The 19,929-nt window shown below is 59.9% G+C and overlaps 2 protein-coding genes across 13 annotated transcripts; one reads left to right on the forward strand and one right to left on the reverse strand.

Annotated features, from left to right (window-relative positions):
* Positions 1-1,215: 1,215 nt before the first annotated feature.
* LOC116579431 lies at positions 1,216-2,309 on the reverse strand (the record flags this gene model as incomplete). Its single annotated transcript, XM_032324840.1, is given in 3 exon segments — positions 1,216-1,581; positions 1,701-2,158; positions 2,160-2,309. Coding segments are annotated over 3 exon segments (729 nt in total), but the record flags the coding sequence as incomplete, so codon positions are not given.
* On the forward strand, positions 2,271-18,921 carry ZNF444 (zinc finger protein 444). 12 transcript variants are annotated; one of them, XM_032324753.1, is made up of 6 exons: positions 2,385-2,544; positions 7,011-7,188; positions 7,913-8,257; positions 15,537-15,621; positions 17,506-18,021; positions 18,104-18,921. In XM_032324753.1, the coding sequence occupies exons 2-6, from the start codon at positions 7,159-7,161 to the stop codon at positions 18,625-18,627; spliced, it is 1,500 nt and encodes a 499-aa protein (XP_032180644.1). In that variant the 5' UTR covers positions 2,385-2,544; positions 7,011-7,158; the 3' UTR covers positions 18,628-18,921. The 12 variants fall into 12 exon arrangements, with proteins under 12 accessions (XP_032180650.1, XP_032180644.1, XP_032180645.1 ...); XM_032324754.1 differs by having other exon boundaries at positions 7,112-7,188; XM_032324756.1 differs by lacking the exon at positions 2,385-2,544 and adding an exon at positions 7,268-7,405 and having other exon boundaries at positions 5,923-7,188.
* The last annotated feature ends 1,008 nt before the right edge of the window (positions 18,922-19,929 follow it).

Here is a 19,929-nt window from a genome sequence, read left to right on the forward strand (position 1 = left end):
TTCAGTCTCCCTCTACCCCTCCCCCTGCTCACACATACATTCTCTCTAAAATAGTAAATAACTAAATAGAATTTAATTTTTTGAGATTTTTTTCATTCATTTGCCAGAGAGAGAGAGTACAGGCAGGGGGACAGCGAGGATCAGCAGGAGTCTGAGGAGGAGCGAATTCCAGGACCCGGGGACCACAACCTGAGCAGAAAGCAGATGCCTAACTACCTGAGCCACCCAGGCAACCCTAAATAAATAAAATCTTAAAAAAAAAAAGAAAAAAAGTGACCTGTACACATGAATTATGCAATACATGAGTAGACGATGTTCTGTGGGAAAGTAAGCTGTTTTTATTATATGGAGTGGGAGGCATGGGGGCTGGGCTTGCATTTATCAGTTACGTTAACTGTAGGTGAAGTTTAAAAAAAAAAAAAAAGTGGTGTTTATCAACTCCTTCCTCTCAACCCAGAAGGATGTAAGGGCTTTGCATGTAATCTACCCATGCAGCTGCACAAGGACCCTGTGAGGGGTGCCTATTCTGACCTATTGCCTCTGGAGGGCTTGTTAAAACAAAGTGCGGGCCCACCCCCAGTGTTTCTGAATCGGTGGGTCTGAGGTGGGGGCCGCGAGTTTGCATTTCCAAGCAGCCCCCAGGTGATGCTGTGTGGCTGGTCTGGGACCTGACTCAGAACCCTTGGGCCACTGTGGTGGAGCACCACGATTATGCCTGAAGGAACGTGGTACTGCGGTGAAGCTGAGGTGAACCTGCTCCCTACAAGTGGCTGCTCTCTGGGAGAAGTTGCTGCATCCCGCCCTCCATCTCCCTGCCAGGCCCATGCCCTGGCTCGGGCCCACTCAGGCCGCAGTCCTTCTGAGGGCACCCTCTTCTGATGTGAACCAAGGCACCACATAAACCAGAGGAATACCGAATCTTGCAGGCCAGGGTCAAGAGTCTACACTGAAGGGTTTTGTTTGTTTGTTTGTTTGTTTTTTGACAGACAGAGATCACAAGCAGGCAGAGAGAGAGAAGGAAGCAGGCTCCATGCCGAGCAGAGAGCCCGATGTGGGGCTCCATCCCAGGACCCTGAGATCACGACCCCAGCCGAAGGGAGAGGCTTAAACCACTGAGCCACCCAGGCACCTCTGCACTGAAGGGTTTTAAGCAAGGGTGACATGTTCCTGTAAGATTTAAGAGCCCTGTGATGCATGGAAAACCAGAATGCGATATCCATATACGTAACGAATTATTAGCCAGTCTTAAAAAGGAAGGTAATTCGGACACGCACCACGTCACAGGTGAACGCAGAGAACATTGTGCTACATGCAGTCAGCCCGTCCCAAGAAGACATACAGCCTAATGCCACCCATACGGGGTACCGCGGGGCTGGGGCAGAGGGTGGGAGGGAGAACCGGGCAGACTTTCAGATCTGCGAGAGGAAGGGAGTTCTGGAGATGCTGTGAGCAGGAACGGATCAGCGGTGCTCCTGGAGCAGAAAGGAGGCCGGAGAGCTGGCACTCACGAAGGACAGGAGCGAGGGGCAGACCGGTGGGCCCGGCGGGAAGCTCGCATTCGGCCACCGACCGCAGGTAAACCTGGAGGGAAGTCACCGTTCGTTCAAGCAATGGGAGGTAGGACGACGTCCAGCGCTGCCCCCGGCCCACGCGGCTCGTGGGAGCTTCGGCCCATCTCCTCGCGTTTCCTCCCGCCCTACCGTTTCCGAGGTGCGGAAACTGAGGCAGGGCCCTGTCCGATGGGGGCACGCCAACGACGTGTGGCCGGCAGCACCCTCTCCCGATTCACGCAGGAGCGGACCCCGAGGCCAGACGCTGTGCGCCGGGCTCCCGCCGGGGAAGCCGAACCAGGGCGCGCAGGTAGGCCCCAGCCAGGCGCGATCCGCTGCGCGCCGGCCTCGGACTTTGGTAGCGCCGCCCAGGCAGACCCGTTCTCAAGAAGACGCACCCAACAGGCCTGAGGGGCGCCGAACTCTGGCGAGGCCCCTCCTCCTCGCCTGCCTGCCCTATGGACCGGGGATTTCATTTCCAGAGCACCCGCCGGCGTCCAACCTCCACCTGTTTCGGGACGATGCCGCCACGACAACTCCTCCCCACCTCGGCCTCCCCGTCGGCACGTCTGCGCAGGCCTGCGCACGAGCCAATTTGGGAGGGGGGGGGGAAAACCCTGCAGCCATTCTGGGAAATGTAGTTCCAAGCTTGGCGCGCTGAGAGGCCCTGTTTGCTTGGGCTAGTAGGCCGCGGGCCGTCCTCGACACCCCTTGGAAAGCGTAGTTCAGAGCTATCTGGAGACGGGCGTGCGAAGTTCTTCACGGGGAGTTGCTAAAGGGACGCGTCCTTTTGCCGCGATGCTTCCTGGGAAACGTAGTTCCGGGTGAGGCCGGTGGGGGGCGGAGGAGGAACGGAAGGCTAGGTGTCTGAGTGTTGGGGGGAAGGGGACGGATGAGTTTGGCGCAAAGCCTGCCGGGGCATGGAGTCCCGGTGAGCTTTGTGCGCATGTGCGACGAGTGAGGGGGCTTGGGGGGCCTCGTCTGGGAGACTGAGGTGAGCGAGGGGGGCAGGGAGGGTTAGGGGGGCGGTTGGACGCGCTTTGGGGAGAGGGGGGCTGGAGGCCGGAGGACCGAGGGGTGGAGAAGCGGGGGGAGGGGAGAAGAGGGGGGCTGAGCGAAGCGGGAGGTGGGCGGGGGGATGGGAGCGGGAACGGGAGGGGGAGGGGCCAGGGGAGGGTCGGGAAGTGGGAGGGGGCTGCGGCCCCGCGGCATGGGGAACGCTGGCGGGAGTGGAGAAGCGGGGGCGGGGTGCGGGGGAGGGCCCCCCGAAGGGGGAGGGGTGGGGTGCGGGGCGTCGGATGCTGGGGCCGCCCGCCGCGCTCCTCTCTCGGGTGCTGGGCGCCCGCGTCGGGTCCGGGTGCGCGGGAGGCTGTTGGCCGGTGGCTGGCCCGGGCTCCAGGCTGGGCTCGTCTGTGGGAGCTGCTCCCGGCCGGCTCCCGTCACCCTGCGGGCCCCCTCCTCCGAGGCTGGCGAGGTGTGGGTGCCGGCGCCTGGGGCTCCCTGTGCTCGAGCCCTTGCTGGCGCGGCCGCTGCGCTCCGCATCTGTTTTCCTCGCCCCTCGCCCTCACGCGGCGACGCTCGCCCCTGTCGGGTTTTCCGGCCCATTTTACAGCCCGGGTGATGGGGACCCCGTGTGTAATAGGTGCTCATGTACCGTGTGCGAGCACGGACCGCTGGGCGGCTGCAGAGCTGGGGCTTGCCCCAGAGCCCTTGCGCCCCGGGCATGTCCCGTGGGCCCGTGGCTCTCAGCCCCGGGGCTGGGAGCCCGTGTTCTGCTTCTCTGGGGAGACACAGCGGTATCTGGAAACCTGTGTGGCGGTCACAGCTGGGGTTTGGGGAAACGGCCGCTGGTTTCGGGGATGCTGACAGACATTTCGCGTGGCATGGGACGGCGGCCACATCACAGAAGCATCGGTCCCCACGTGGGACTGGTACTGAGGTTTGGAAATCCTGCAGTGGACATTCAAGTCTTCCCTGAGCGCTTACTGGATCTTGGGCCACTTCTCGGTCACGATCTTGGCAACCCCGTGCGGGGAAGGAGCTGTTATCAGTCCTGGTTTCCAGGTGGAGAAATTCAGTCCACAGAGAGCAAGTCAGGGGTCCAGGGTCAGGCACTGGATAAATGGCCGAGCTGGAAATGGAAGCAGCCAAGGCCCGGAGTCCCACCTCATAACCCTTTGATTAACCCAGCGGGCTGTGCAGAGGTGCTGGGTGCGACCAGCATGGGCTCTGGGGTCCCACAGTTCCAGGTTTGAATCCTGTTTCTGAGTGATCTTGTGGGCTTCTGGTCATGGTGCCCAAACTGCAGGGCTGTTGGGGTGCTTGGGTAGGGCATTGTGAGGCCGAGCCTGCTCAGCAGCTGTCTCCTGAGGCTTCCAGGGTAGCGCACAGCACTCTGGCCGCGGCAGGAGGCACTGGACCGCAGTGGAGGGTAAGGATTGGTTCACCTGGTGGAACGAACTTCCTTACTGCTTCCTGGGTGGTGACCCCAGGACCCAGAGAAAGGTCTAGCTGGCCCTGCTCTCCACTCACTGTGGACAGCTGGTGGCTAACCCGTGAGCCCCCTCCCCCCAAGACTGCAGGACCCTTCAGCGTGATGTCTGAGCCCTGGCTCTCTCAGGTCAGATTCCAGTCCAGTCCAGGGGGATCTGTCTCATAGCAAGCAGGCTTCTCTGTGTCTTTGGAGACTTAGCTCTGGCCTGGGTCTTCTGGGAAGCCTTCCCTGCCACCCCAGGCTCACGAGCCCTTGAATGGAGATATGGGTGGGCAGGAGGTGATGTTGCAGGCTGGCTGTGGACCAGGCAGACAGGGGTGTGAGTTTAGGCTCTGTGACTTACTAGCTGAGTGACTTTAGGCAAATGTCTTTATTTTCTCCATTGGCAAAATGGAGGCAATAATACTAAAATCCCATAGCACTGATCATCCCATAAATTTTCTTTGAGTGCCAGCCAGCGTGCTGGGCTCTGTGAATGTGGTCTCTTGCTCTCCTAAAGCGTCAGTTCTCACGAAGGAAGACAGCACACAAAGAAAGCCCTTGTCTTGTTAAACACTAAAGGAAATTAGTAAAGGTGACGGGATAGTAACTGCAGGGTAGGGTGTGTGGATGCTGTGTTAATCAGACGGCTTGAGGAGGCTCTCTGAGTAGGGGAAATTGCATGGAGTCCTCAAAAAAGAGAAGGAGTCATCTGAGTAAAGGGGGGGAAGAGCAGGTACAAAGGCTCTGGGGTAGGACTAGCGTTGAGTCTGAGAATATAATCCAGGAGCTGGTGTGGCGGGAGTAGAGAGAGCCAGGGATAGAACAGTGAGAGATAAGAAAGGTAGGCAGATGGGAGACCTTCTGTAGCAAGGAAGCAGCCAGAGGGTTTTGAGTGGGGAAGTGACATAATGTGATTTGTGTTGAGGGAAAAAAACCCGCTTCTGATTGTTGTGGGGTGATTTGCATCTAGGGTGGCAGGTTCAGGAGCAGGGAGATGATGCGGGAGGGTGTGGTGGCTGGCCCAACAGTGAGATGATGTCCATGGTCAGTGTGTAATACTTAAGAGCCAGGGCTTTGGACTTGGGCTACCCTGGGGACCTTTCAGCCCAGCCACACAGAGCCTGTGTCCCAGAGCCAAGGATTCCTGTCTCGACCTCCTTTGCTGCAAAATGAGGGTGGCCACAGAAGTTTCTCATATCATGAGGAAAGTTGTTCAAACGCAGACCTTCTCTTGACTCTCACTGGTCAGAGCCCTCATCTGCCTCCTGCCTTGGGTGGTGAGAGCTGTTCTGTGGTCCTGATCAGGAGCAAGCTACTGCAGCAACGAGGCCCCGAAACACAGTGGCTCAAGCCCAGTAGAAAAACTGGTTTCCTGACAGTGCAGGGTGTTACGATGTGGGTCAGTGCCGATACCCACGGGGCCATCCAGGATCCCTTCTGTGTTGGTCTCCCACCATCAGGAGTTGGCAAACTTTTTCTGGAAGAGCCAGACAGTAGATAGCTTTAGCCATGTGTCAGCTTTGCAGCTCTTCAGTCTGCCAGATGTCCGTAGCTCTGTCTTCCGAGCTCAGAAGCAGCCAGGGGTGGTGCCCGAGCAAGTAGGCTTGGCCGTGTACCAATAAAACTTTATGAAAAAAAAAAAAAAAAAAAAAAGCGTGTGCTTGGATGCCTCAGTCAGTTAAGGGTCTCCCTTTGGCTCAGGTTGTGACCCCGGGGTCCTGGGATAGAGCCCCATTTTTGGCTCCCTGCTCAGCGGAGCCTGCTTCTCCCTCTCCCCCTTGCTTCCTGCTTTTTCTCTTGCTACCTCTCTCTCTCAAATAAATCAATAAGAAATCTTCTAAAAATTTTTAAAAAAGAAAGAGGCAACTGGCTGGCCCACTTGGTAGAGCATGCGACTCTTGATCTTGGGGTTGTAGGTTCAAGCCCCACAACCAAAAGATAAAATCTTAAAAAAAAAAAAAAAAAAAGGAAAGATGGGCTGCAGGCCAGATCTGGCCCACAGGCGGCTGTTTGCTGACCCAGTCCTAGTGGTTCTCAAGTGTCGTGATCTCGGGGCCCCCTTACATTCTTAAAAGTTACTGGAGATCCCGAACTATCTTTACTAGTAGCAGTTGTGTTTGTGGGTATGTATCCTATTAAAGCAAAGGCCAAAGAAATTTCAAAGTATTTACTAATAATGCTTATAAGATTAGAAGTAATCAACATTTCATATGTTGACATAAGTAACCTTTTTTTTAATGGAAAATAACTGTGTTTTCCAAAACAAAAAATTGGAAACCTGGCCTTGTTTTTCTGCGAATATCTCCAATTCCTGACTTGAAAGAAGATGGCTTCTCCATTCGGCCTGTGTGTGTGCAGCCTGTGGAAGACCCCGGCGCACCCTCAGATACCATCTTACCATCATGATGGAACAGTTCTGACCTTGCTGTACCCTGGGGGTCCCTGGACCACAGGAGGATCTCTCTTCTAGCCCGGAGTCTTTCAGTCTTAGTGCTGTCGACATTCGGGGCTGGACCATTCTGTGCCATGGGGCTGCCCTGTGGGCCTTAGGACCGCCAGCTGCCTCCCCACCGCTGGACACCCACAGCCCCATTCCCCTACCCCCATCCAGCAGTCAAAAGTCTCCAGACATTCCCAGCTGTCTCCCGGTAGAGACGCTGCCGTGTCTGGGTCCCCTCCTTCGGGAACAGGGAAGAGGAAGGGGAGGGCACGCGGCTTCCTTGGAGGGTGGGGGGATTGCACAGAGGAGGAAGGGGAGAGTGGATGTGGGCCAAGTCCCACAGTCCGCCTCTTTTCCCGATCCCCGGACATGACTGGGGGCCCATCCATGTGTCGGATGGCGTGGGCAGCCACGGGAATACTGAATGGGCACCTCAGCAACAGACACTGATTTCTCTCAGTTCTGGGGCTGGAGTCCAAGGTCGGGTGCAGGCAGATTTGTGTCCGGGCTGCGGGGGCAGCTTGCTTGTCTCCTCATGTGGCAGAGCACGTCCAGGGATGTCTGTTCCTCTAGCGGCACCAATCCCCTCGTATTCGGACCTCAGCCTCATGGCTTCTCTTCGTCTCTTTCTCCGTTTTTACTGAGACGTCATTGACATAGAGCGTTGTGTTCAGTTACCCCGGGACCATCTGATGTGGGTACGTTGTGACGCGGTCGCCATGGTGAGTGCGGTTCACATCTGTCAACTCACGTCGTCAGCCTTGTCCTTGCTGTGGTGAGAACGTGTAAGCTTGTTCCCAGCAGTTCCGAGCGGACAGCGCCATCTCGGGAGCCCCAGCTGCCACGCCGCCCGTTAGAGCCCCCGTGTCTTCTAACTGAAGCTTGTGTCAGCTTCATCCAAACCCACCTCCGGACACCGGGGTGCTGGGTTAGAGCTCGGTGTGGGTTTGGGGATGTGAATAAGGAAGCGGCGGGGGCGGGGTGGCTTTGGAGCGGGCATGCTAGAGCCCGTGCCGCAGGGGGCGCAGGGTCTGCGTGTCATCGGGCAAGCAGTCACGGTGGCGATGGTGCTGGTGAGAGCTGCAGGCTTTCTGAGCCCGGCCGGGCCGTGCTGTTCCCGGCTGTCTGTCTGTTCGCTCCTCACACAAAGCCAAGGGAGGAGACTGAGGGGCAGTGGGGCCTGCGGTCACCTGCAGGGAAGGGGCAGAGACAGGGCCGGAGCCCATGCTGTCCCTGGACAGGGTCCCATCTCCCCTCCTCCAGCACCTTCCTTCTCAGGCACTCACCCTCAGCCTTGGAGGGGAAACTGAGGCACAGAGAGGCTCCACCACTTACTCCGGGTCCCTCGGCTCCCACCTGGGTGTGCTTGGGGTGCAGCCGGCGGGAGGTGGTGGTTTCCTGCATCACTGAGTTGGGTTCTGACTGTGCTGACTCCCCTCCCCACAGGCGCTGCTGTCCCTGCAGGACTCACAGACCCCCATGGAGGTCCTGTCTCCCCAGCCCGTGAAGCAGGAAGGCCAGACGGCCGAGGGCCTGACCCTGGACTCGCCGTGGCACCGCTTTCGCCACTTCCACCTGGGCGATGCACCAGGCCCCCGCGAGGCGCTGGGGCTGCTGCGCACCTTGTGCCGAGACTGGCTGCGACCCGAGCTGCACACCAAGGAGCAGATGCTGGAGCTGCTGGTGCTGGAACAGTTCCTGAGCGCACTGCCCGCCGATGTCCAGGCCTGGGTGTGCAGCCGGCGGCCCCGGAGCGGGGAGGAGGCCGTGGCCCTGCTGGAGGAGCTCTGGGTGAGCGCGGGGCTGGTGGGGGCGGGGGGGTGGGATGGGGAGGGAGGACCAGCTTTCCCCTCACCTGACTAGAGATCGGCCTCCCCCTCTTTGCCCGGCCTCGGGGCACAAGGGGCACAAGGGAGAGCGGGAGGCTTTGGGGCGGGTGTGCAGAGGGGTCCCCAAGACTGCCCTCCCTCTGACTCTCACGGCAACTTTGGGGGTCTCCGGGACTGCTCTCCAGTTGCATTCAGGGAAAGGATTCAGAGCCACCCGAAAGCCGTCTCCTCTCTCACACTGGGGTTTGTCATGGCCGAGGAGCGCAGATTGGGTTGGCGGAGGAAAGAGCTGCAGGGCCCCAGCCCTGGCCCAGAGCCTCCGGCCGCCCTCTCACAGGGGTGCATGGACAGCCTGAAGTCCTCCCGGCCATGGTGTGTGACTTGTGCCTGCAGTGTCACCAGCCGGGGTGGCTCCCTGAGCCTCTGTGCCCGGAGTTTGCCGGGCCCCAGTGTGCGGGCCTGATCCCCGTCCCCTCCAGCCCCTGTGGAGGCCAGGCAGACCCTGGGTGTCTGGAAGTCTCTGATACAAACTGCACCGTGGGACTGTCCAGTGTGGCCCAAGGCCACCAGGCACGCAGACGCTTGTGTCAGGCAGGGTGCCCCCAGGCCTTACAGGTCATCACCTGGTGGCTGAGAGCAGACGCCAGCCCTCTCTTTGTGGAAGACCAGATGCTTTCCTGAGATGGGGTCATCCGACCGGAGCCTATGGACCAGGCTTGCCCCCTGCCCTCTAGCTTTGTGGAGAGGGGCACAGCCAGGCCTATCTGTCTACACGGTTCCTGTGGCTCTTCTGCCACAAGGCCTGAGCGGGGCAGTGTGGACACAGACCGATGGCCCGTAAAAAGCTGGAAACCCTTACTCCTGGTCCGTCGCAGGAACAGCCTGCAGACCCCCGGTTTAGAGCCACGCTGTCCGGGGAGCAGTAGTCCGTGAGCCTGTATGTAGTCCTGAACCATCCAGTAGCATAATAGAAAGAGTGGAAAGGAACAGAGGATTTAATTATTGAACTCAGTGTGTCCAAGCTCTTAGTGTCTTGGCAGTGGTGTGCGAGGCGGCTGAGCTGGCGTCCCGGGGTGTGTGCAGCACGGGGTCCCAGGCTGGGGTCACCACCCGCTCGGCCAGGCAGGGATTTCCCTCAGCCCCTGGGGATCCCAGCAGCCAAGAACAGTCCTCAGAACCACGGAGGCCCACACGCTGCCGGTGGCCACGCCAAGTGGCCATCAGAACCACTTGGAGCCCAGGGAGGGCTCCATCCCTGGGCCTCGCTTAGCCTCCGCTTCCAAGGCCACGTCCTTTCCTTACCCCGACTCTTCCCGTGATGCTGGGGCTGTCCCCACACGTCAGCATCCCAAGCCCGGGGAGCAGGGTCCGTTGTGTCTGCCACGGACGCAGGTGGGTGCCCGAGGAGTCGGAAAGGGTGTGGAAAGGGTGTCAGAGTCTCGCCGAGCCGTGGTTCCCGGGGATGCTCTGACAGCTTCCCTGTCTGCCGGGGCGTCCTTCTCCTCCTCTGGTAAGAGAACAGCCTCGGGCGGGGAGCCAGGCAGAGCATCGCTGGATGGGGTGATGCTGTTCCGTGGGGTCACACCGCACCATCCCTGGCCCCTGGATGCTGCTTCCCCATTGCTGTGGGACGGACAGCTGTTTAAAGCAAAGGCGTGAAGAGCGATGGTTGCCTGGCATCAGGCCTTTGCCCTTAGACTGTGGCAGAGGGACCCAGAAAGCTGGAGTCTGGGAAATGTGTCTGGGACGAGGGTGTCTATGGGGCCGGGGTCCTCTGTGTGCGGGCAGAGCCTTCCCTGGTGCGGCCCCAGACCCGGCTGCCAGGGCCCCCAGGAGCTCCAAAGAGCCCTGCTCCCGAGCCTCCCTCAGGCGCGGAGCTTGCTGTTATTGGCTGCAGGTGCCGCGGCCTCCGTGGGCTGCTTTTGTTTAAGATTTTATTTAGGAAAGAGGGCGTGCAAGTGAGGGAGGGGCAGAGGGAGTGGGAGAAGCAGGCTCCCCGCTGAGCAGGGAGCCTGATGGACAGATGGATGGACAGAGGGACGGAAGAGGAGGGATTCCATCCTAGAAGCCTGGGATCGTGACCTGAGCAGACGCTCAGCTGTTGAGCCAGCCAGGTGCTTGGCTTCCATGTACTTTTAACTTTTTGGGGGTGGGGATGGGGTACAGTTCCCTGCCGGGAGTCAGGACAGGGACCTGTGCTGGCATTGCAGGGCCCCACGGGCCGCCAACGTGCGGTGCGTCACCTGGGGAAACCCAGAGAGGAGCTCCGTGTGCGAGCTGTGGCTTCGCTCCGCACCGTGCCTTTGAGGCTGACGCGGGCGGTCATGTGTGTTGGTGGGTGGTTCCTTTCTCCTGCCGTGGTGGGGACACGCCAGCTTCTCTGTCCCTCCCCTACTCAAGGACCCAGAAGTGGTCTCCAGTGCTGGGTGGTTTTGAATGCAGCTGTCATAAGGACCAAGCTGTGTTTGTCCGCGTGGGCACAAGTGCTTTTTGTCCGGAGGGGTGGCTAGAGCGCAAGGGCTGGGTTTCACGGAGGGTGTGTTTGATTCTAGAAGAAGCCTCCCAGCTACTTCTTGAGGTGGCGGTGGCACTTGGCGTGGCCACCGGCAGCGTTTGGGCCTCTGTGGTTCTGAGGACTTTTCTTGGCTGCTGGGATCCCCAGGGGCCGAGGGAAATTCCTGCCTGGCCGAGCCAGCCTCGTGGAAATCCCGTGGTGTTGTGACGCATGTGGCAGTGACTAGAGCATGGGACCTCGAGCGCAGGGGCCGTGTCTGCCCCGTTCACGGCTGTGTCCTTGGTGCCTTCAGTTCTGTACGCGGTGGGTGCTCGGAAAGGGGCTTGCCGGGGAGCGGAGGGTAACCCCCCAGGCCGCCTCCGTTGGATGCAGTGGGCAGTGCGCAGTGCGGGTCACATCTGTGGAGCGAGAGCCTGGTCCATGCCACAGGTGAGGGGAGACGGCCGGGCAGGACTGAACTGGCCACGCCCAGCCCCCCCAGCCTCCCACACCCCCGCTTCCGGTGGCAGGCACACAATAGCCAGGGGTCCGCCCCGGCCAGCCCAGGAAACCCAAAGGAAAGCCGGTGCGCGGGAGGCGGGGAGAGCCTGGGTTGCAGTCAGTCACAACAGGAAACGCCCGCTGGCCTGGGCCTCCTGGGTCAGCGCTCAGGGAGTTCTGGGACTGAGGAGGAAGAGAACAGGGACAGCCGGCAGGGGAGAGGCTGGCAGGGCCCGTGTGCAGGAGGGCAGGCCAGCTGCGGCCCCGAGAGTTGAAGGCGGGCCACAGGGCTTGCTGAGACCGTGCATCTTGGGCCAGAGGGTGAAGCTACGGGAGAAAGACACCTCCCGCCCTGGCAATGGCCTGCGGGACCCTTCGGGACCCTGTGGTCGGGCCTCCTGCCTTTGCTCCCTGCGCCCCCCACCTGGTGGACCTGCAGGGTAGGAAGTGCAGACTTGAACCCAAGTGTCCTTGCTGCCGCAGGCGAGCAGTGCTGGCCACTAGGCAGCTCCGTGTGTGGCGCTCAGGGGTTCCCCGAGGACCCCTTGCCCTGATACCACCTGCAGGTTCGGGGCTCCCCGGGGCCAACCTGGGTTCAGTAATTCCTGAGAAGGACTCAGGACTTGACGAGAGCTGGGGTGCTCCTGGTTCTGACTTGTTTCAATGAAAAGACGAGAGAGCCTCAGGGCTGGGTCCAGGAAAGCTGCTGTCCCAGGGGTGCCGTGGGGACAGCACTGTGCTGACAAGGGAGGCTCCCAAGCTTGGTGTCCAGGCTTTTTACTGGGGGTCAGCTGTACAGCCACAAGGCCGACGCTGGTCTCCAGCCCTCTGGAGGCTAAGAGGCCCCCATGAAACCCGCTGTTAGCCCAGCCTGCCTGTCTCCACCCAACCCTGAGGGGTCAGTACCTCACGGTGTTACCCTGTCTCCCGGGTGATGGCACGCGTCCCAGAGAAGTCAGCAACTGGCCGGAGGTCACGGGGCTAGTTAGGGGACAGTGGGAGGAGTGGAACCCACAGGCCCTGGCTCTAGATTCTGCTTCTAAGCTTGCTGTACCCCAGAGACGGGGCCCCCAGTGCCTGCTCCAGTGCCCAAGCCTCATCCCCACGGCTCTTCTGCCTGGGTGTCTTGCTCTGTGCACAGTCTAGCATCCCATGCCTGGGACCCCAAACCAGAGAGCCCTAGGCCATCCAGAGGACGTGTGTGCCCTAGAATCACCAGGAGATCCTGCTGGCTCTCTTGGGCTCCTGGGCTGTGCTCAAGGGCGGGCTGACACAGCTGCAGCAGAGGCCGGCGGGGCAGGCACCTGGCCGGTATCCCGCTCCCGGGCGGCTGTGCCGTGCCAGTCCAGGTCAGGACCTGGGGTGAGACCGAGCGCCACTTCAGCCCCTCCGCCCTGACCCCAGGGTGGGAGGTAACATGCTCAGGGTCCCACAGGCAGGTCTGTGGCTGGAGGCACCTAGGGACCTAGTGAGCCTCATGCTGGACCCTGACTCCACACCTCGGTACCCACTTAACTTTACCCTGTTCTTCAGGAACCGTTTCTTCATCAGAGCAGAGGCAGACAGTTTGACCCTTACCCTTTCCCCCACCCATCGCTCACTTGCTTGGCGCCTACTGAGAAGAGGCGCCGGGAGTCGGAGCCCAGCCCTCTTCCATGGTGGCGGGAATGTGCCGCGGGACAGGTCTGGCAGTGCCTGTGAAGGTTAAACACCAGCCACCCTGTGAGCCCACAGTCCCCACCTGGCATACGAGCCTACAAACATCTGTCCCTGATGCGAGTGATGCTGCAGCCGGGCGGCAGGCTCTGTAATAGGCAAGCAGTGGAAGTGCCCCAGGTGCCTGCTAGGATGGAGAAGCAGCACAGTCCAGCCTCGCAAGTGGACACTGCTCAGCCACCCACGCCCGCTGGAGTGACTGTCCGAGATGTGACGCGGAAGGGGGAGGGAGCCTGTGAGAAGGGGCTGTAGACCGCAAGATTCCGTTAATGCAGCTTCCAGAACAGGCAGACCCAGAGACGCAAGCCTGCGGGTTCCCTGGGGCTGGGGCAGGGAACCTGAGCAACTGCTACTAGGTCTGTGGTTTAGTTTGTGGGAGATGAAAATATCCTAGAACCGGGGGTGGTCGTATGCCTGTGAGTGTGCTAAAGCCCACGGGATTGTATTCTCAGTGGGTGAATTCTGCAGGTGAGTCACGCCTCGCGACAGTTATTAAAAGGACTGGCACCAGGATACACAGAAGGCAGGTGGGCCAGGCCCTCCCCTCCTGAAGCGCACACTCTATGGGAGCAGATGGGCAGCAGAGGCATAGAAATGCCGGTGGCAGTTCAGGTGGCTGTCGGGAGGTCTCCTGAACATATCAGGACCAGGTGATACCAGCTCCAGACAAACTTTTCAAAAATTGAAGAAGGTATACGTCCCAGCTCCTTCTGCGGGCCAAACCAAGGATGCTGCGAGAAAGAGAACTGTTGGCCAGCATCCTCAATATCCAAATAATGGTACCACATGAAAGACCCCCCCTCCCCCGCCCCACCAAGAACAAGGGTACCTGTGTAGTATGTGGTTCTACGTATGAAGTTTCTAGAACATGAAAACAGCTCTGGAGCGACGGGAAGCGTGCATCAGGGTTTGCTGATTAGTGCTGCGGAGAGGCACGAGGAAACTTTCAGGGGCTGATATGCTTACCATCTCGGCGCTGATGGCAGTTGCGGGAGCGTGTACGGGTTGAAATTCACTGGGTCGTGTACTTTAAGTATATGCATTATTTTAATCTTTTATTTTTTTAAAGATTTTACTTATTTGATAGAAACACAGTGAGAGAGGGAACACAACCAGAGGGAATGGGAGAAGGAGAAGCGGGCTTCGCACCAAGCAGGCAGCCCAATGTGGGACTCAATCCCAGGACCCTGGGATCATGACTTGAGCCAAAGGCAGACTCTTAATGACTGAGCCACCCAGGCACCCCTAAATATATGCATTTTTAATGTGCATCCATATAACCTCCATGTTGAATAGTACAGTGTAACAGGTAGCAGGATAGGGACCGTTCTTAAGTCACAGAGGCTGATAAACATTTGTGTGGTAGCAGCGATGGGGGCTCAGTCAAGTCTGGAAGGACATGTCGGAGGCCGACAGGGAGAGGGAGTTCTAGGGAGAGGGAGAAGAGTATGCCGAAGAGTGGAGGTTTGAGAGAACCTGGCATGCTCGGGGCATCATTAGCTTTCTACTGTGGACTTTCGGGACGGGACCTGGCCGGAGGTGGGGCTGGAGGAGGAGGTGGCAGGGCACGCTGGCCTGTGGGCCACAGCAGAAGCAAGTAGCGGGTTAGCACCTGTGGCACCATAACAGCCTGAGCCACGCGAGTGGTCAGGAATCCGCTTACAGCCTGCTGGAGCAAAGAGGTGACCATGCAAAGTATTCATCCTGCCGCCACCAGACAACGTGGGCGTTCACAGGTCCCAGACAATGCACGTTTGGGAAAAGCTCCGGAAGCTCCCTGCAGAGTCGTCTTGCTAGCTGATAGAAATTTAGGCATCACTGACTTCCACCCTAAGCGTTGCATTTAAAAGAAGTAAATATGAGAAGGAGGTTGGGTGTGTGGAACTCAGGAGTCAGCTCTCCTTTGTTGGCACCAAGATTCTGATCTGTTCTTTGGGGACAAGGGCTTAAGAACAATGACAATAGCATGAAGAATATGAACATAAAATACGTCTGAAACATAGAATAGTCTAAAACATTTTCAGTAACCTTTCGTGTTCCTGACTGACACTGCTCAGAAGTGATCTACCATTTGATCAGGGAAAAGTTCCATTCCTGAGCTTTATTTTTTTCCTGAGTTAGAGATAGCTTATGTGTTTTTCTTGTGTATTTTGTCAAGGAGTTTGCACTTTATCCAGAGGGCAGGAATTGTGAAGCTAAGGTAGGATTTAAAGCTGCTGTGTCAGTTGTCCTTTGCAAGTCACCCCAAACTTAGAGGCTTTTCACAACGAATGCTTGTTGTCTCACAGTTTCTGTGGGTCAGGAATTTGGGGCAGATCTGACTCAGGGACTCATGAGGGGGTTAGCTGAGGGCTGGGGGATCTGCTCCCCAGATGGTCCCTCACCTGGTAACCAGCCAGAGGCCTGGTGGCCAGCTTCTCCCAGAGCACGTGGTAGGGCTTGATGACAACGTAGTGGGGTTTGCAGGGGAGAAAAAGTAGAGCCTGTCACTGTGGTTTCTCATTTCTGAGTGTGGTATCTCTCATTCCAGGGACCAGCAGTGAGGGCACCTCAGGATGTGACAGAAGGCTCTGGGGTGAGCACTGGAAAGGATGATGTTGGGATGATGCCCTTAGGTGAGTAGCTCACCCCTCCCCCACCCTGAGGGGGTCCCCCTCCTCATCATTCATTTTCTCAGAGAACATTCCTGGTGACCCTGCCATGTGCCAGGCCCTGAGCTGGGCACCGGGGCTGGAAATGGGTCAGACACGCCCTCACAGAGGGCACGGCGATAGCGTGTGCCTGACGGTATAGCTGGTGCCTAACCATGCGTCCCAGCTGGGCATGTGTGCCGGGCACCGTTCTGCCAGCTCTCTTGCTGCCTGTGTTTCCACATGGGACTGTCACCCAGTATATCAGCAGATTAGTCCTCAAGAAAAGTCCACAGTTTGGGTTTTTATGACATGCCTGATTTTCACACATTTTTCACATTTTTAAGCACATTGCGGTGCACCAAGCCGACCCCACCTCTGGCTGGCCTGCTGGGTACACGCTGCCCTCTGGGAGCCGACGCCCAGCAGACTGGAAACCCAAGGTCCAAGGAGCTCAAGCAGCTTGCCTGAGGCCACATAGCAAGTCAGGGCCAGAGCCAGGGTGGGGACGGTGGCCTCTGCCCCTGAGGGGAGGTGTCTCTGCACCCGGGAGAGACGGCCAGGACGCTGGGCGTAGGAGCTGGTGGCTGGCGTGGAGGAAGCGTGTGGATGGGGGAAGCGTGTGGATGGGAGCAGGAGCTTCACACTTCGCAGTTGCACTGGGGTGGTTTTTGTAAATTGAATCATGAGCTGGAGCTTATCCCCCCAGAACTCCATAGGGCAGTTTAAAAACCTGGAGAAAGGAAATGTGAGGTTCACCTGTCCCCCGACTTATCCGCCCATCCGTTTCCCCAGATCCCCACTCAGACGCCACGCATCACACATCGTGTGGCCAGCCTGCCTGCTCTTTCACGGCTCTGTCTCCCTACTGTCCCCTCTCCTCCATCCACCCCCACCCCCCCACCTGCTGTCCATCCCTCCCTCTCTCCATTGTCCATCTGTTACTTTATTTCTCAAGATTTTTTTTTTTTAATTTGACAGGCAGAGATCACGAGTAGGCAGAAAGGCAGGCAGAGAGAGAGGAGGAAGCAGGCTCCCTGCTGAGCCGAGAGCCCAATGCAGGGCTCCATCCCAGGACCCTGGGATCATGACCTGAGCCGAAGGCAGAGGCTTAACCTACTGAGCCACCCAAGTGCCCCTCCATTTGTTACTTTAAACCAGGAACTTAAAAAAAAATTTTTTTAGAAAGATTTTATTTATTTGACAGAGATAGGGAAAGAGGGGATCAGGAGAGGGAGAAGCAGACTCCCCACTGAGCAGGGAGCCTGATGCAGAGCTGGATCCCATGACCCTAGGAATCATGACCTGAGCTGAAGGCAGACACCTAGTGACTGAGCCATCCAGGCGCCCCAGGAATCTTTTTTAAAAAGGTTTTAGTGAAAGTGAGAGCATGGGGGTGGGTGGCGGAGTAGACTCCCCGCTGAGCAGGGACCCCCCCCCCCCGCCCCCAAAGGGGGCCTCAGTCCTAGGATATGAGGTCATGACCCAAGGGGAAGGCGGATGCTTAAAGGACTGAGGCACCCTGGCGACCCACTGTCCATCCGTCTGCCCGCCCCCCCCCCCGCCCCCTCCCCCTGGCCAGTTCCTGCACCATCCACCCACTGACGCTCCCGGACACGCGGCTCATCTGCATCCGCATTCCCTCTCCCGCTCAGCCGTGCCCGCACGCCGCCTCCGTTTGTTGGGCACTGACTGCACTGTGCGGGGTCCCCGCGACCCATCAGCCCTACCCCTGCCCCCATGGTTTCCTGGCATTAAGCTTTGCCCGGGCAGGGCCCCTCCTGGTACAGGCCCGCCCCCCCCCCCGGCCTGCCCCCGCCCCCTGTGCCCTGCACCACCCCGCCCTCACTCTGTGCTTTTGCCCGGCAGGAGATGCGGCCCCCGGGGTGGAGATGCTGGCGACGGGGGACGCCCAGGCCACGCGCCCCTACAAGCAGGAGCCGGGCAGCCCTCCACCGGCCCCCGCGGCGCCGCCTGCGCCCGGCCTGCCCCCCTTCCTGGCGGCGGCAGCGGCCGCCCCGGGCACCACCTCTTGCCCCGAGTGCGGCAAGGCCGCCCTGAAACCCGCGCACCTGCTGCGCCACCGGCAGAGCCACTCGGCCGAGAAGCCGCACGCCTGCCCCGAGTGCGGCAAGGCCTTCCGGCGCAAGGAGCACCTGCGGCGCCACCGCGGAACGCACCCCGGCGGCCCCGGGCCGGCCCTGCGCCCGCTGCCCGCGCGCGAGAAGCCGCACGCCTGCTGCGAGTGCGGCAAGACCTTCTACTGGCGCGAGCACCTGGTGCGCCACCGCAAGACACACTCGGGGGCGCGGCCGTTCGCCTGCTGGCAGTGCGGCAAGGGTTTCGGGCGCCGCGAGCACGTGCTGCGCCACCAGCGCATTCACGGCCGCGCGGCGGGCGGCGCTGGCGCGGCGGCGGGCCCCGGCGGCGGGGGCCCCTTCCCGGCCTGGCCGCTGGGGTAGCAGCCGCCGCGCCCGCCGCCCAGCCCCTCCCGGCCTGCAGCCCCCTGCTCCTGCGCCGGCTCCAGTCGGAACCTGTTTCCTCGACTCCTGTCCCGGGCCACACGGCCCTATCGGGTTGTCACAGCCTGCCAGGCTGTCCCACTCCGTGCAGGTGCGCCCGCGAGCCCCTCCGCCCCCCCCCCCCCCCGGCCTCTCCCCCGGCCGTGTGGGGGCCCAGCGAGGCTGGCCTGAGCCCAAGAGAGGAGCGCGGGGCAGGGGTGGAGCGCGGGCCCCGGATCCAGAGGAGGCTGGAGGAAGGAGACCCCTCCCCACGGGGCGAGGGTGGGAGGGGGAAGGGATGATGGTTCTGACAGGATGGACTGGGCTCTGCTCGTGGGCTCCTTGGGCTCGCCCCTCTCTGCGGCTGGGAGGGTGCGTGATGGACAGCGATGCCCGCTCCAGTGAAGCACCGCGGAGACCACAGTTCACCATTTGGAGAGTAATAAAGTTACTGATGAGAGGTGCCCAGGCAGTCCCAAGTTCTGTGTAGGCGGGCCTCACCTCCGAAGCCCGTGTTCTGGGAGGACCTTGGGCACCAGTTCCTCGTCCTTGAGCCTGGAGAGAAGCCTCTCAGAGATGGGTTTCATCCAGCTCCCTGGCGGCCCAGGAGCAGGTATCTCCACTGCCGTCCTTAGAGCCAGAACGATGCTCAATGGAGGGACTGGCTTGGCGACAGACCCACTTGGGTTCTAATCTCGGCCTGTGGCTTCCTGGCTGCTCAGCTTTCATACCCACTGTGGGTTTCGGTGTCCACATCTGTAAACAGCAGTGGTTCCTATGTTCATTGCCAGAGTCTTCCTTGGGGGAGGCACCCATTCATGGGGGACACCCAAATACCAGATCAGTAAGTCTTGGGAAACCGATTTTGTCAAGAGAGGGATCCAGTATTCACTGAGGATGGGGCATGAAGTTGGGGGCCACCGGTCCAGGACCTTGCCGGGGGGGGGGGGGGGGTCCCGGGAGTGGCTTACTGTGGAGTGCGGACCCTGGCCTACCTCATCAGCTCCTGTGACCCCCACCCGCCTTGTGCTCTGTTAAGCACAATCCTGGAGTTCAAGCCCTGCTGTTTTGTCTTTAGGAAGGTGCTGCTGCACCTGACCTGTAAGACCCCAGCCACAGTCCAGGCCCTGGCCGCAAGGGAGTCTGGGAGGGCACGAGCTAGACCGTCAGGCATCTGCAGCTGGAGGCTGGCTCCCCCTTCCAGCAGCCATGAGGCAGGACAGTGCCCAGACCCTGAGGGAGGCTGGGATGGCATGTGTCTGCCAGGGTGCCCTGGAGCAGCCCTGAGGTCACAACACCCGCCCTGTGTGACAGGTGGGAAGGGCGGATCGGAGGTGCTGTGGGGCAGGGAACGCAGGCTCCCGGCTTGCCCTGCATGAGGCCCCACACACGCCCTGGTCACAACGCCGTGTCCTGTGCCCACCAGCCGGCAGAGGAAACTAGCTTGAGAAGCCTCGTCTGCTGCAGCTGCAGGACCTCGGGGGGCTGGGGGGGGGGGGTTGTCTGAGGATGGGGTTCCGTGACAACAGGACTAGGCACTCCTAGCTGTGGGTCAGGCCCTTGGTCAGGCGCAGAAATCCTCCGCCTAGTTTATTGCCATAGTGCAGCGAGGCTGTCCCCAGCACACAGATGGGGGAAACGGAGGCACGGGAAGGGGGGGTTTGTCTGGAAGGGTGAGTGGCTGCAGCCCGGCTGGCCCGGGCGCATCATGCAGGGATCACGGGACTCGGGCTCCTCCCTCACTCGGGGCTCCCCGCCTCTGCCACCCGCGTGAGCCCGGCTTTGGCTGGGG

Source organism: Mustela erminea, chromosome 19 (genome assembly GCF_009829155.1).
Source record: "Mustela erminea isolate mMusErm1 chromosome 19, mMusErm1.Pri, whole genome shotgun sequence".
NCBI lineage: Eukaryota > Metazoa > Chordata > Mammalia > Carnivora > Mustelidae > Mustela > Mustela erminea.